This window comes from Cyclospora cayetanensis, unplaced genomic scaffold, assembly GCF_002999335.1.
Source record: "Cyclospora cayetanensis isolate NF1_C8 unplaced genomic scaffold, CcayRef3 CcayRef3_contig_49, whole genome shotgun sequence".
NCBI classification, from domain to species: Eukaryota; Apicomplexa; class Conoidasida; order Eucoccidiorida; family Eimeriidae; genus Cyclospora; species Cyclospora cayetanensis.
Window position 1 is genome coordinate 111,237 of NW_020312469.1, and position 13,281 is coordinate 124,517.

General features: G+C 53.4%; 1 protein-coding gene across 1 annotated transcript; it reads right to left on the bottom strand.

Moving 5' to 3' along the window:
• Nucleotides 1-5,223: 5,223 nt before the first annotated feature.
• Nucleotides 5,224-13,126, bottom strand: LOC34619811. Its single transcript, XM_026334722.1, is given in 19 exon segments — nt 5,224-5,352; nt 5,455-5,562; nt 5,827-6,015; nt 6,225-6,391; nt 6,600-6,696; nt 6,843-6,950; nt 7,182-7,297; nt 7,406-7,477; nt 7,613-7,724; nt 8,246-8,548; nt 8,725-9,012; nt 9,240-9,454; nt 9,579-9,803; nt 10,155-10,405; nt 10,521-10,607; nt 10,840-11,165; nt 11,589-12,498; nt 12,500-12,690; nt 13,043-13,126. Coding segments are annotated over 19 exon segments (3,978 nt in total).
• Nucleotides 13,127-13,281: the final 155 nt, after the last annotated feature.

Here is a 13,281-nt window from a genome sequence, read left to right on the forward strand (position 1 = left end):
CGCAGACACACACACACACACAAACACACACACAACGAGCGTACAGCCCTTAAAAACGATCTCGAGTCGATCAGATCAGAAGAGACGCTTCCACCACAGTTGCATCATTCTACGCAGTTCGACGACCAAGCATCCCTCACAAGCGCGTCGTTCCCGCACACTGTCATCAGCTCCAGACAGACAGACACAGACAGACAGACACATACAGACAGACACATACATACAAATATTATCCCCTTTGGATTACCTCCTCTCCAAGTGCTGCTGTTGTCTTCGCGGCACTTATGTCTATCTCCCGTGAGGCTCCTTCTGGCGAGTTTTCTCTCGCCCCTGCAGCCTCATCGACATCCGTCGAGACGCGGAGGCTAGCAGCGGCTATGGTCTGGAAATCGTCTCTCAGAGTGAAGGCGGTGGGGTGTCTGTACACCCGGAATATGACATCCAGCAAGCGCGACATGTTTTCTGCGTGCTCGCGTTTCTGCTCTGCCTCCCCCCGCAACGCCGCATGCTGCTCTCCGTGTTGCCTCTGCCCCTCCACTTGCTGCAGCACAGCCTCGATGCCCCTTATGAGGTCGTCTCCTCGCGCAAACTCCAGAGACTTTATGCAGCCCACGTTGTTGTTTTGCTGGCTCGCAGCCACGCCGCTCGCACTCTGCTGACTGCTCCGCTGCTGTTTCACCACGAGCAGCAGCCGCTTCAAATGTGCAACGAGTATGTTGGTAGTAAAGGGAACCCCCACGCCGCACGCCACTGCCAAGAAGTGCTCAGCCACGCAGCAGTCAGGCCGGGTTGGACTTGCAGCCTCCCTTGCTGCCGCTGCGTCGACCTCTGAGAAATGCATGTCTCCTCCGTCAAAAGCCACCCCCACTGCGTCTGGGGGGGCAGCTAGAAGTGCACGGTTCTCCTCGACAGGCATTCCAAAAAGCGCTGCTTCATAGGCGCGCAGCTGCTGCGGTGCTCCTGCAAAGACTACCCGTCCCTCCGCCAAAAACATCACTCTGTCGAATGACAAAAATAGCTGTGTATCCACAGACAGCACACTTCAGCTAGCGTGTTGGACTGCGCACTTCGAAACACCTCCCCCCGCCAATGCCGCCCGTTGCCTTATCTAGGAAGCGGCACGGTGTCTCTGCATGGGTGCTGCATTTGCCAGACTGCATTGCGAGCGACGCGTGAGAGGCGACTGCCCAGCGTTGCTTTGTGGCTTGCTGCTTAGCATACCATGCCCCCTGAGAAGATCTCGTGCAAGGGGGCATGCATGTGGCAATTCGCGCAAGAAATCTTAGAGCGACCGCCTTTACGCCAAAAAACGCGCTGCCACTTCTGGCGTTCAGTGTCTACGCTCCGGTGTCTAGACACCTGGCGACTGGGGCCATACCTGGGGGGATGGCTGGTGAATGGTGCAAATGACTGCCGTTCCATTCTCTCTCGCAACTTGCTGCAGCAGCCTCAACAAGTGAGCGGCAGCCGGCGCGTCCAAACCGCTAAGCAGCACAAAGGATACACAGGCATGCATGCATGCATGCACACACATGTATGCATGCATGAAGGGGGGATGCACAGTATAGAGAGGCGCGTCTGGAGAGATGTGACTGGAGACAATACCCTTGGCAACAGCTGGATTCAATGCGTGCAGTCGTGGCATGGATCGCCTAGCGCTTCTGGCGTGGCTGTAATACAACTACGCGAGTAGATGGAGAAACACACAAAGAAACAAGAACCACGTTGCCTTTTGAGTAACCCCTAGCACACGCCTTTCAGAGAGAGAAACACTCATCTCCCAGCCGACGTGCAATCACAATTTCTCAAAAAAAACTCTTAGAAACGCCGTCAGGAGGCGCAAGAGCACCACCATCAACCAGCATATAAAAGACGCAAAAATCCAAGACAGTACCAACAGCAACAACAGTACCAACATCAACAACAGTACCAACAGCGACAACATTACCAACATCAACAACAGTACCAACATCAACAACAACAGTAGTAACAGCAATAGTATCAACAGCAACAGTACCAACAGCAACAACAGGACCAACAGCAACAACAGTACCAACAGCAACAACAGTATCAACAGCAACAACAACAGTATCAACAGCAACAACAGCGAACGCTACTGTTGCTGATATTGCTGCTCTCGGTGCTGCTGGTGCCAATATACAAGCAGGAATCCTATGAGCACACCCCACCTCGTTGGCTCGTCGAGTTGCAAGAGAGGCTTTGGCAGCAACAGCTCGCATGCCACGGAGAGTCTGCGCCTTTCGCCTCCAGAGAGGCCTCTCGAGAAAGGCGATCCGACGATTGTGTGACGGCATCTGAAGAAAACAGACAGCAGCTCCACGAAGCGCTTGCTTCTAAGGTATGTCGCGAGGGGTGTCTGGAGGGATGCTGAGGTAGAGCATTCAAACGACTGCTTCCACGCAAAAACGACGCATGATTGACAGTCGTTCTGCTGTAGAAACGTAAACACAGAGCCAACGTGCTGCCCATTCCGCTTTCATGGCACAAATCGATCAGGCAACAGTGGCAAAAAGAAGGAGCCTCAACAACTGCACAGAAAGCAGCCTCACCATCACCTCCATCCCCACGCTCAGCAAAGCCCACAGGAGTAGCAGGCACCTCACTTTTCCAAGTTCATCATTTGAATAACCTTTTCGACGCGCTGCTTTCGCTGATGTTTGTTCAGAACCTTCCCCAACCGCAGCTTCGCTTCCAGAAGCAACGTCTGCTCCACAGTCAGCTGCTGCAACAAAAGCAGATCCTGTTGTAAACAAAAGCCAACAAGCCGCCTCCACCCTTTGGGAGCTTTTACCCCGTTCAGCAGCAGCACCTCCGCTTCTGCTTCTGCCAATTCGAGATCTTCCGCGAGGGTGAGGACGGTCGGCGCTGCTGCTGCTCCGCTCCCGCTGCCTCCGTTTCGCGCGCCTTCAGCTCCAGCACTTCCCTCTCCTTGATGCGGCGCTCCTGCTCCCCCCCTCGACTGTACTTCCAGCTGCGCAGCCTTTCGCTCTTTTGCAAAGGACAGATCCGGCTTGAGTCGCCCTGCAAGGAGGGAAAGAAGCGTGCTCTTACCAGCTCCTGAGCCTCCAAGGATGGCAGTCACCTGGTGGGGAGGAAAGCGACAGCTTATGCCACTCAGCACCAGCTTGCCTTCTCTCTTGTGCAAGCCGCCGCTGCACGGACGGCAAGTGCCGCTGCTGCGCATGTCGCTGCCACTTGCTGGAGCAGTCTTGACGTCACCGTACGAAGCAGTCGGGAGCTCATAGCCAGATTCTGAAAAGAAATCCTTCGACTGAGGGACTGACGCTGCACGATCCTTCCTGCCGCCGTTGCAGCATACCCATGCGTAGCATCTCTTGAGCGCCGACCAAACAGCTCCTCCGTCCTTCGGAGGCAGCCGATAATACGCATCCTTCACGCACAACTCCTGCGATCACACAAACAAACGCCGATTCCTTCATGGCAACTCCGCTACCCCCGCTATTCCGTAAACGCACATGAAGAGGAAGGAGAATAGGGGTGCAAGGGCGTGCTTGATGAGCCGCTTTTGAATTTTTAGAGCCTGATTGTGTGTGTATGTGTATATGTGTGTGTATGTGTATATGTGTGCGTATGTGTGTGTGTATGTGTATATGTGTGTGTATGTGTATATGTGTGTGTATGTGTATATGTGTGTGTATGTGTATATGTGGGTGTATGTGTATGTGTGTCTGTATGTGTGTATGTGTGTGTATGTGTATATGTGTGTATGTGTATACGTGTATATGTGTGTGTATGTGTATATGTGTGTGTATGTGTATATGTGTGTATGTGTATATGTGTGTATGTGTGTGTATGTGTATATGTGTGTGTATGTGTACATGTGTGTGGGTATGTATGCATGTGTAGGAAGTACTATCTTTAGACTTGTAGCGCTGAAAAGTTCAAGTCTCCCATTTGCAGCACCAGCATCCGCCTCCTTTTCGGATCTCCTGACGGTCTCCTCGAGGGGTGTTGAAACCAGAACCTCTGCGTCTGTCGTCGTTGTGGCTTCTGCCACGGGGGGAAGCATGTGAATCGGAGACGCACCGCCTCTTGTTGAAGAGCTACCTCCGCTTGTTGCTAGATCCTCCTGCACTTGCCGTTGGTGGTGCTCGGAGATTCCCGCAACTCCCTCCATTGGGTTCTGAAATGCCAAATTCCCAGAAGTCATCATGCGGGGGCTGGGATGGTTGTTGTGCAAGGCCTCTTAGAACGACCACAACGCCTTTCTGGTGTTATATTTCAGCGGATTTGCAGTTACTATTGCAACAATCCAAGCAGACTGCACCGCAGACTCCCCACCCCGACGCAAAACTTTCACACGGTGCGAAGTTGACCGCCTACACCGTCGCGGATGCAAAGGGAGGGATCTGATGCGTAAGTGGTAAGAGGTACCAAATCATAATTCAAAATGAAGCACTATTTGCCATGTTTCGCACACCAGGCAACAAGAGAGGAAGAAATAGTACACGTAGTGGCACGTTCAAGCCATTCGCGTTCACACTTGAATGCAAGGGCTTAGGGTGTAGAATTCCATGCAACTCCTCCCTTTCCTCCGACAGTTGCGGTAGGAACTAATTTTGTATTAAAGGAAGTCACGCGTTTGCCTTCGGCTTTTGAGCATGTATCATCCTGACATACATGATACCGCGGAGAGGGTTCTGGCAAGCATGGACAGCAACGTCATCGCTCTGCACGCCGCTCAGAAAGGGCTCAGTTACACTCAGTTTGTGCACATTAATAAACCATAGGGCATGAATTCCATTCCTCCTCAGAACCCTTCCCCCTACGGTATCCAATCTCCCTAGTGGAGAATATGTCAAAAAGCAACGATGGAAACGGGGTGGCTTGACTCTCAAAAACCTACGTGTCTCGTAGTTGAAGATTGTAAACATTGGTTTCCTGCTCTGTCCCCTAAACCTCGGATACGTCTCGCCATGTATCCTCCGAGCGTTTCGAAAGTCTCCCAGCTTTTTACTACCAGTGCCACGTCGGAATCCCTTAACCCCAGGGTCACCTATTTCCCAAACGAAGACGCCATAGCCTACAGTTTACCTCCCTAAACACTGACAGCAAACCGCAAACTATCGTTAACTGTCGATTACCTAAAGCTTGACGCATCAAGATTACTTCGGCTAAAAGGTAACGAAAGGAGGTCTGCAAGAGTGCTGAATCGCATTGACAGTTTAGTTGTATAAGGGCCTATGCCCATTTGGAGCTCAGAGCATTGCTCTTTTTCGTGTAGTCTGCAGCAGCTGCGGCTGCAGCAAGGGTTGCAAAAGCCAACAGCAGAGAAGAAAAGGGGAAGGAGGGAGAGAGCACGTCGAAACCCTGCAGCCAAACAATCCCAGAGAGCAAAGCAGACACAATTTCAGCGTGAACTGTACAACGGGAATCTGGCAGCAAAAAGTGCAAAAGCAAAGGGAAACCCACCCCGGCAGGCTGCACAGGGGAGAAAAAGAGGTCCATGCCGAAGGCAAACACTAGAGAGGAAGACTCCCTTTCCGACGGCTCGGAGTGTACACCTCGAACATGAGCCACCTGAGGCGAACATCAGACGCCTTGAGCCAAATGCCTCGGAGAACAAAAAACGCATAGTCGCGATACACAAGAAACGGCATGCCCAAAGACTAAACAGTCAGCAACTTAGGATCTACGACAACCTTTAAGCTTGTGCATCGGACGGGTACCAGCACAACAAGCGTTTTTTCTGCACGTGGTATGCCACGGGGCATCCCTATCCGAAAAAGTTGCAAATGAGCATTGGTGAGAGAGTAGAGTGCAGAAGGGACGTCGGAGATTTACAGTCCTGCCGTAGGTGAGAGAATCCGCAGGGTTCAGAGGCAAGATTGGGGTGTAGCCAATCATTCCATCCGGTATCCCCCCCGCAGCAGCAGCGTCTGACGGCACTCCTCCTGGTACGGCAGGAAGGGGACGCTTTGCACTAGCAAGGCGGGTGGAAAGAAGATAGATCTGCTGCGTGCTGGCGCTTGCCTGAAGAATGCAACACAGACACTCACAGCCGTATGAAAACCAGCGGCACAGGCACCGCCGACATACACCACACAGAGCACCATCCATACACAGTGATGGAACCCTAATGGATAAAATGTGCACCCAATACGCCATTTAACTTTCTCATGACATCAGTGCTCGAAGTACAGTTGAAAATGAGAAACGCAGAACACGACTGTCTCGCTTACCAAGACCAGTGCTTTGGGGGTGATGCCCTGGGCCGTAGCCGTAATTCCAAGTGCAGATACACTGGAGGGCAAAATATAATTTCGTGCTTCTCCCGAGGGCATTCCCAAACTAAAGCCTGACTTATGGGGACTCCTTCTGGAAGATGGGAAGATTAGCCCTAACGGACCTGCAAGCAAACGCATCCCGTCATCCGTACAGGGGGCATGCGAATGTTGCGAAATGCCTCCACACAACTTGCACAAGGAGGCATCGATGTGCGTGCTGCACCAGCTCAAAAGTGGCCTCGCAAACAAGCCTCAGCAGACAACACGGCTTCCGATACAACTCAGTGAATTGATGAGCTGCAGGGCTTAGGTTTTGAATGCGCAGGTTACCAGGATCTGGTCTATTTTCCGTGAGACTGACAACAAGGAGCTCGAACCGAGCATCGAAAATATTCCAAAAGTGAACGTACACTGAGTCCTCGCAGACCTACAAATTGCGGGAATCCAGAGACTCATGACTGGATAGCCATAGACTTAGGTCGTTCATCCTCCCTCCAGCCAAGACAACGTAAAATCATAGTGCCCCCTAATAGCTCTACAGCGGCAAATCCAAGGAGAGTTCTCTCAGCTTACAGCTACTGTGAGAGGCTTCGAAGCCCCACTGAAGAGGACTTGCTGATGAACAAGTTGCCCAGACACGCCATTCAACAAGTGCAGCACCAAGGCACCTCCCACGCCCTCCTGCCACCGCATGCAGCCCTCACCTCAACTCCAAATCCCTAATTATGCACCGTAAATGTGCGCCGCTCGCCAAGTAATGCTCTACAGAGCGATCGCGAAAGTGTCTAGCCTTTTCCCCCTGTTTCTTTTCTTCCAGCTCGGCACTCCTGCAGGCGCTGGCACTCAAACCCCTACTCCCGTAGCCTCTACACAAGTTACGTACATACAGTCCAGACTGTAGGCCCCACTTACCTCAGCAGTTACAACTGCCAGGAGGTTAGGATCGATATGCTTATAGCCAACAGAAACGTCGGCGTGCACAAACACCGGCACTTGACGCAGAGAACGTTGCATGGAAGCGGCCACGGCTGCACACAAACCACGTAACACCCTCTAGCTGCTGATCCGTGGCGAGTGCCAACGAGTGACACCACGCGCGCGCCGCTAAAGGACTTGCGTGAGGGCTTTGAACTTACTGAGGATCGTCTGCTTCTCTGCTGCGAAGTTCACAGACCACGTGAGCTGCACCTCCATCTCCACCGTTTCCCCTAAGACGCAAAAAAGTCGAGCACCAACGAACGCGTGTCTACAAGTACATCCCGCCAACCCTTCTCCGCAGCGGCTGCACAGTCTCCACGGAACTGGAGGAACGTTTGAGACTCCCTTCTCCCAACAACCCCCACCTGTTGGAGGAGCGAGGGGGACAGGCACAAACCCCTCGACACTGCCACTGCATTCATTGACCATGTAAAAGGACAGGCGGGATGTCATCAAGTCGGCGAGAGGCAGGGGGATCTGCAAGCATAAGCAACGAGAGCTTCGCAGTACGTACAGCCCTTGAGGAACTCGCAAGCGTGCAGAGTGAGCCAGACAATGAATGCCATGCCACACGTAGAAGGAGACGTTGCATAAGGCAACAAAAAGCACAGCAAACCAGATTTTTCCTCAGGTGCAGGGTTAGAAGATCGAAAGACGGAGACCTTAACAATGGAGTCTCCGTGAGACAGAGTGCCACCAACAGAGCGACTATGCGAAAGTGTAGACACCATGCGGCAAGAAGCGAAGGGCTTTGTGAGCGGTTGCGATGGGCATGCAGTGATTTGAACTCTGGCTCAAGTATTTCTTAACCTGTTTCATCTTGTTTCTCCCCCCAGTCAGCCTGCTCCCTGTCTCTGCGCCTTATCCCTGTTCCCCGCTTCGTCAGCCTGTTCTGTCTAATTTCGTCTGCAGCTGGAAAAAGCAACCGACGCCTAAATTATTCTCTCACTACTCCCCTACTAAGCCCTCCTCAGCTCGCTTCTTAGCCCCTCTCTTACGCTGTGGGTAACCTGCTGCGAAGCCGTCAACTGCTGAAGCGGATCAACTAGGGAGAGACGCAGCCTTTTCCCCCGCTGCTGCTCCCTGTGCATTAACACCACGGCGCTGCCGCTGTGCTGCTGTCGCTGCAGCAGCGCATCCGCTGGTGCTGCCACAACTTCCGCTGCCGCTGCTCCTGCTGCTGCTGCTGCGTCTTGCAACTCCAAGTGCTGCAGTGGGAGTACCCCGATGGCAGCAAAGGGTGCTCGCTCCTGCTGCTGCACGACTCCCGTGCCAAGATCTATCCAAAACAGCTCTGTCGCCTGCAAAAGAAAACAAAAGGCCCCCTAGTGGTGCCAAGAGTGGTAATTTCTGAACCCGACCCTCGTTTCGCCTCTGGAAGTGAGGGGAACAACCGCTGCCACTGCAGAGCTGGTGGCATAGAGAGGCAAAGCTGTGCAGCGGCCTTTTACGTGTGCCAGAGCAGCGGAATGCATACCTGAGCCGTTTGATTAACAAGCGCCACAAAAACTGTCCCTTTATGCAACCCCACAAGCTCAAGAGACACCAATCGCCAATGGCATCCTTCCTCCTTCTGTTCTTGCTGTGCGCCTTTGCACTGACCCTCGGGGTGCACCCAATTTACGTTGCCGTTCGCTTCCGAACGCGCAACCAGGTGACTGTTGCTATTGCGCAGCATATTCAAACAACAACACGTAGAGCTACCACCGCTTGGGAGCTGCAGCTTCCACAACACCAAACCTGTTGCTGCGTGGAGTCCATACACCTGCAGCGCACGAGGCATCCACGCTCTATACTCTAACTGAACCCTAAGTCTCACACTGCAAAGCCAGGCAGCAGACTCCACCCACCCACCCACCCACCCACCCACACACACACACACACACACACACACACACACACACACACACACACACACACACACACACACACACACCAACAACAACCCGATTCTGAAACGCATGCACATACACGAGACCCCTCTAAGCGTACCAAATTGTTGCAGCTGGCCGCTACAATGATGTTACGCCATCCAAAGAGTCGAGCATTGCGCTTCGCCCGCATCTCTGCTTCCAGTTTCCTGTGCAGCACCAGCGGCTGCTCATACACCTGCTGGTGCTGCTGCGGCTGCAGACCTAAGACCTGCAATTTGAGAGCCGCTGGAAGCTGGAAGTTGAAATGCGGTGAAAGAAGGCCGCTGTCTGTAGCTGAGCGCACACATTCCAAGAGCAGAAAGCCTCCAGACAGCGCTGAAGCGTCGAAAAACTCATGCTTATTGCGACACAGAGGCTTAAGGATTATAAGGCCCCACACTCTAACCACTTCACGCACCAGTGGTGTTCTCCTCGGGAGCGAGCGGCCTTCCAAGGATCGCAGCAGCGAATGCCACACCCTTCGCAAACAGGGTAGCAGCCGCTTCTGAAGCAGCGTCACCAACAGCTGTAGCGACTGCTGCTGCGATCGTGGTAGCTTCCTCCACTGCTGCACCTGCGGCAGCTGTCGCTGCCTGTAGTACGAGCCCCCATGAAGCGGGAGCGCCTGCCTCCGTGTCTTGCGCTGGTAACTCACAAAGCACATACATACATACATACATATATGCATATATACATACATACATACATAGATACATACATACATGCATACATACATACATACATACAAACATGCATACATGCATGCATGCATGCATACATACATACATGCATAGATACATACATACATGCATACATACATGCATACATACATGCATACATACATACATAGATACATGTGTCTGTTCTAGGAGGCCAGTGTCGCTGATCTAAGGGGGCTTGTACTACAGGCAGCAACAGCTGCCGCACGCAGGTGCAGCAGTCAGTAGGAGACGCTGCGGTGCATCTGGTTCGAACAGCGTTCTGCTTCACTCACAGGCTTCCTGCTGAATCGGCAAAGCACCCATGACAGCGTTCGTGATGAGGCTGAGCCCCTCCTCTCTCACCCACGAGACGCCTTGCCCCTTTTGCAGATTCAAGACGGAGAAATCCGACAGCAGCAAGAGCAGTTGCTCGTGCTGCTGTGCGTCAGCAGCAAACGCCAACGCTGCTGCTACTGTAGGCCCCCCCCCCAACGCACTGCCAACCGACCCCACCGTTGCCGTTAGCGCTGCTGGCAAAGCCTCTCTGACACCGCAACACGCACATTCCTTGCCTTGCGGCTGTCTCTACGTGCAAGGAAGTCTTTGCCCCACAGCCTAGCCGCGCATCCCTTGCGCCGAAGGTGTAGACTTTCACTCACTTAAGAAAAGGTTTTTCTGTGCCGGCTCTTAGATCAAGCAGCTTCGCCTCCACCACTTCTCCGAAAAGTCGCACAGCAACTGCACGCCTGAGCAGAGAGGCCCCTCACTGAAACACACGTATACGCCTTCAGCGCTTCAACGAAAGCTACAACACTGGCTTCAGACACCCCAGAGAAATCCCTTAGCACCTTCCAGAAACGCATGTGCTCTTGCACCTGCTCTTGCACCTGCTCTTGCACCTGTGAGGCTACAAAGGCTACACCAAGTGAGGTCTTCGTTCTGGCAGCGCAAGGCTAAGGCGTCAGTCGTGCAATTTACTGGTTTTGCTTCTCTGAGCCATCTTCTCGAAGGGGTGCCAAAATCCACTCTCCGCTCTGTAGGGCCTGAGCAAAACTCCCACCCTTCAAACTGCTCCCCTCAGCACTCTGCACAGCGCATCCGAGCACTTCGACCAAGAAGCTTGCGTCGCACACGCTTACCTGAATGCGCTTCTGTGTAAAGCCAGTGCCCTCCTCGTATCCTACAACAGCCGTGCCTGCGAGAGAAGTGCACTTCCCCAGAGGCAGCAAAGAGAGGGCTTCAACTTCGAGAGCTTCCGTCGCGTCTACAGAACCGGAGGCTGAGAAATGCAGAAAGTAGGCTCCCTACACAGGAGACACAAAACGCAGACACAAAGTGCCTTATGGCTTGTGCAGATTCTTATGGGCCGTCTGCCGCCTTATCCACGGAGCTATCCCCCAACCGGAGTTGCTGCTGCTCCTGCATCTACGAAAGCATGATCTTAGAGCGAGATGGATGCACTCCAGCTTGCAGTAAGAAAGCCACAATGCCAGTCAAAGAGACATACAGACGTACAGACAAAGAAACAGACAAAAAGCGCGAAGCGTCACTGAGAGATCAGAAACCTCACCCCAGTAGCATAAATTCAACAGCCCCCCCCGGGAAAAAGGTTTCTACAAGCACAGCCTTCCCAAAGGCGGCAAGAAGGGAGCGACAAGGCAGCTCCAGTAATTCTTAGAACCTAAAAAGTAGCGTGTAGAGGTTGGATTTTCTCCTGGTAGACTTACCGCTGGGGTTTGCAGAGCAATGCAGTTATCTTCGAGGGGTACTAGGGAGACAGCCTCGGAGAATGCTTGTCGACCAAGTTGCTGTGTTTGTTGTTGCTGACGCTGTTGTTGCTGCAGCTGCGTCTGCTCTTGCGGCTGCAGCTGCTGCCCGTCCAATGCGTGGAAGCAGCTGCTACCAAGAGGCCCCTCGAGAGCTTTTTGCTGTAACACGCAAAAAAGCGTCTGTGGCTTCCCCCCTTGCTGCTGCTGCAGCCGCTGCTGCTGCTGAACGGCTACCAAGCCTAAAGCTTCGCCGTTTTCGCTGCTGCTGTCGCTGCCAGAGTTAAGGACCTTTGCCCACAAGACGCTCCCTGAGGAGGCGTCTCTGGCTTCCAGTCCTCGAGGTGTCTCCGTTGCAACAACGAAGGCTTGTGCTGTACGGCCATGTCTCGCTGCTCCTGCTGAGACTGCCGATCCTGAAGAAGCAAGCGCGAAGCTGCTTACGTCGTGCCCCGCCTTCCACAGCAAGACGCCTTCTTTCAAGTCGATGACATGCAGAGTGCCTCTTCTGCGCGTCGAGACTGCTGCTGCGGGTGTCTCTACAGCTGGGTTTGAAGCTGCCGGATTCGCTGCATGCGCCGATTCCAGAGGATGCCGAACATCTGCCAGGAGCACCAGCAAGTGGTCGACTTGTTGCTGTTGCAGAAGCAGCCAGTTTTCGCCGAGTAACAGCCTCCAAAGGAGCTTTCCAGTAGCTAGGTGCAAACCAGAAACCGCGCCTGTTGCCGAGATGGCAACAGCCGTATAGTCTGCTGCTGCTGCTGCTCCCGAGAAAGACGGCGCGACGGGCAGAAGCTGTTGAAGGGGACCTGCAGTCCGCAGCAGCCAGTCATTGACTCCAGGTTGCTGCGGAGCAGCTGCTGCCTGCTGAAGCAGCAGCAGCACTGCCAGCAGCTGCTGCAGCATGGGGGTGGGAAAGACAGGCTGCTCTTCTTGCTCTTGCGACGCGTCTGACGATGCAGCTCCGCGGAAGGGCCGGTGATCGCGGCCAAAACTCTGGTTCCTGAGCCTCTTGCTTTATGGAGGAGACAAAGCCCTTGAAAGCCGAGATTCTGGCGAGGCACTGAGTTCACAACATAATTAGCCATGGAATATCTCGCACCCAGCCCTGGAGGGTTCGGGGAAGGCCCTGTGGTGTCTCAACGGTGCATTCGCTTGAGCAGCTGCACGCCATCCCCTCGTTTATTTACTTGTACACGAAGCTATTGTGTGTGCATGTGTACGTGCATGCCTCCCGCACCTTGGGTAACAACGGGCAGCCCCAAACCGCTCTCCGAGGAGTGCCTTCAAGGGCGGGGTACAGCATGCAGCGCAGAGGGATGTAGGAAGACTTAGTCCGCAAACACGCTAAACCTAGGTAAATTTGCACTTTCAGGTGTGTCAGAGGTGAATAACTGCAATCAAGGCTACGCTACCTTTGCAGTGCCTGGGGAACTTCTTCCTCTCGGCACCGCTGTAGAGCACGTAGTCATGAGGAAACCGGAGCTCAGGCTCGGCATTTTCTCGCATACATATACCCATTCCATTTAAGCAATAATTCACGAAAAATCAACCATTTGGCTGGGGCGTTCGTGCATGTTGCCTGTTGCGGGGTTCAATTTGACTGCTCAACTTGCTAGGCATCGACGTTCTACGCCTTTGCTGTATGTATGGC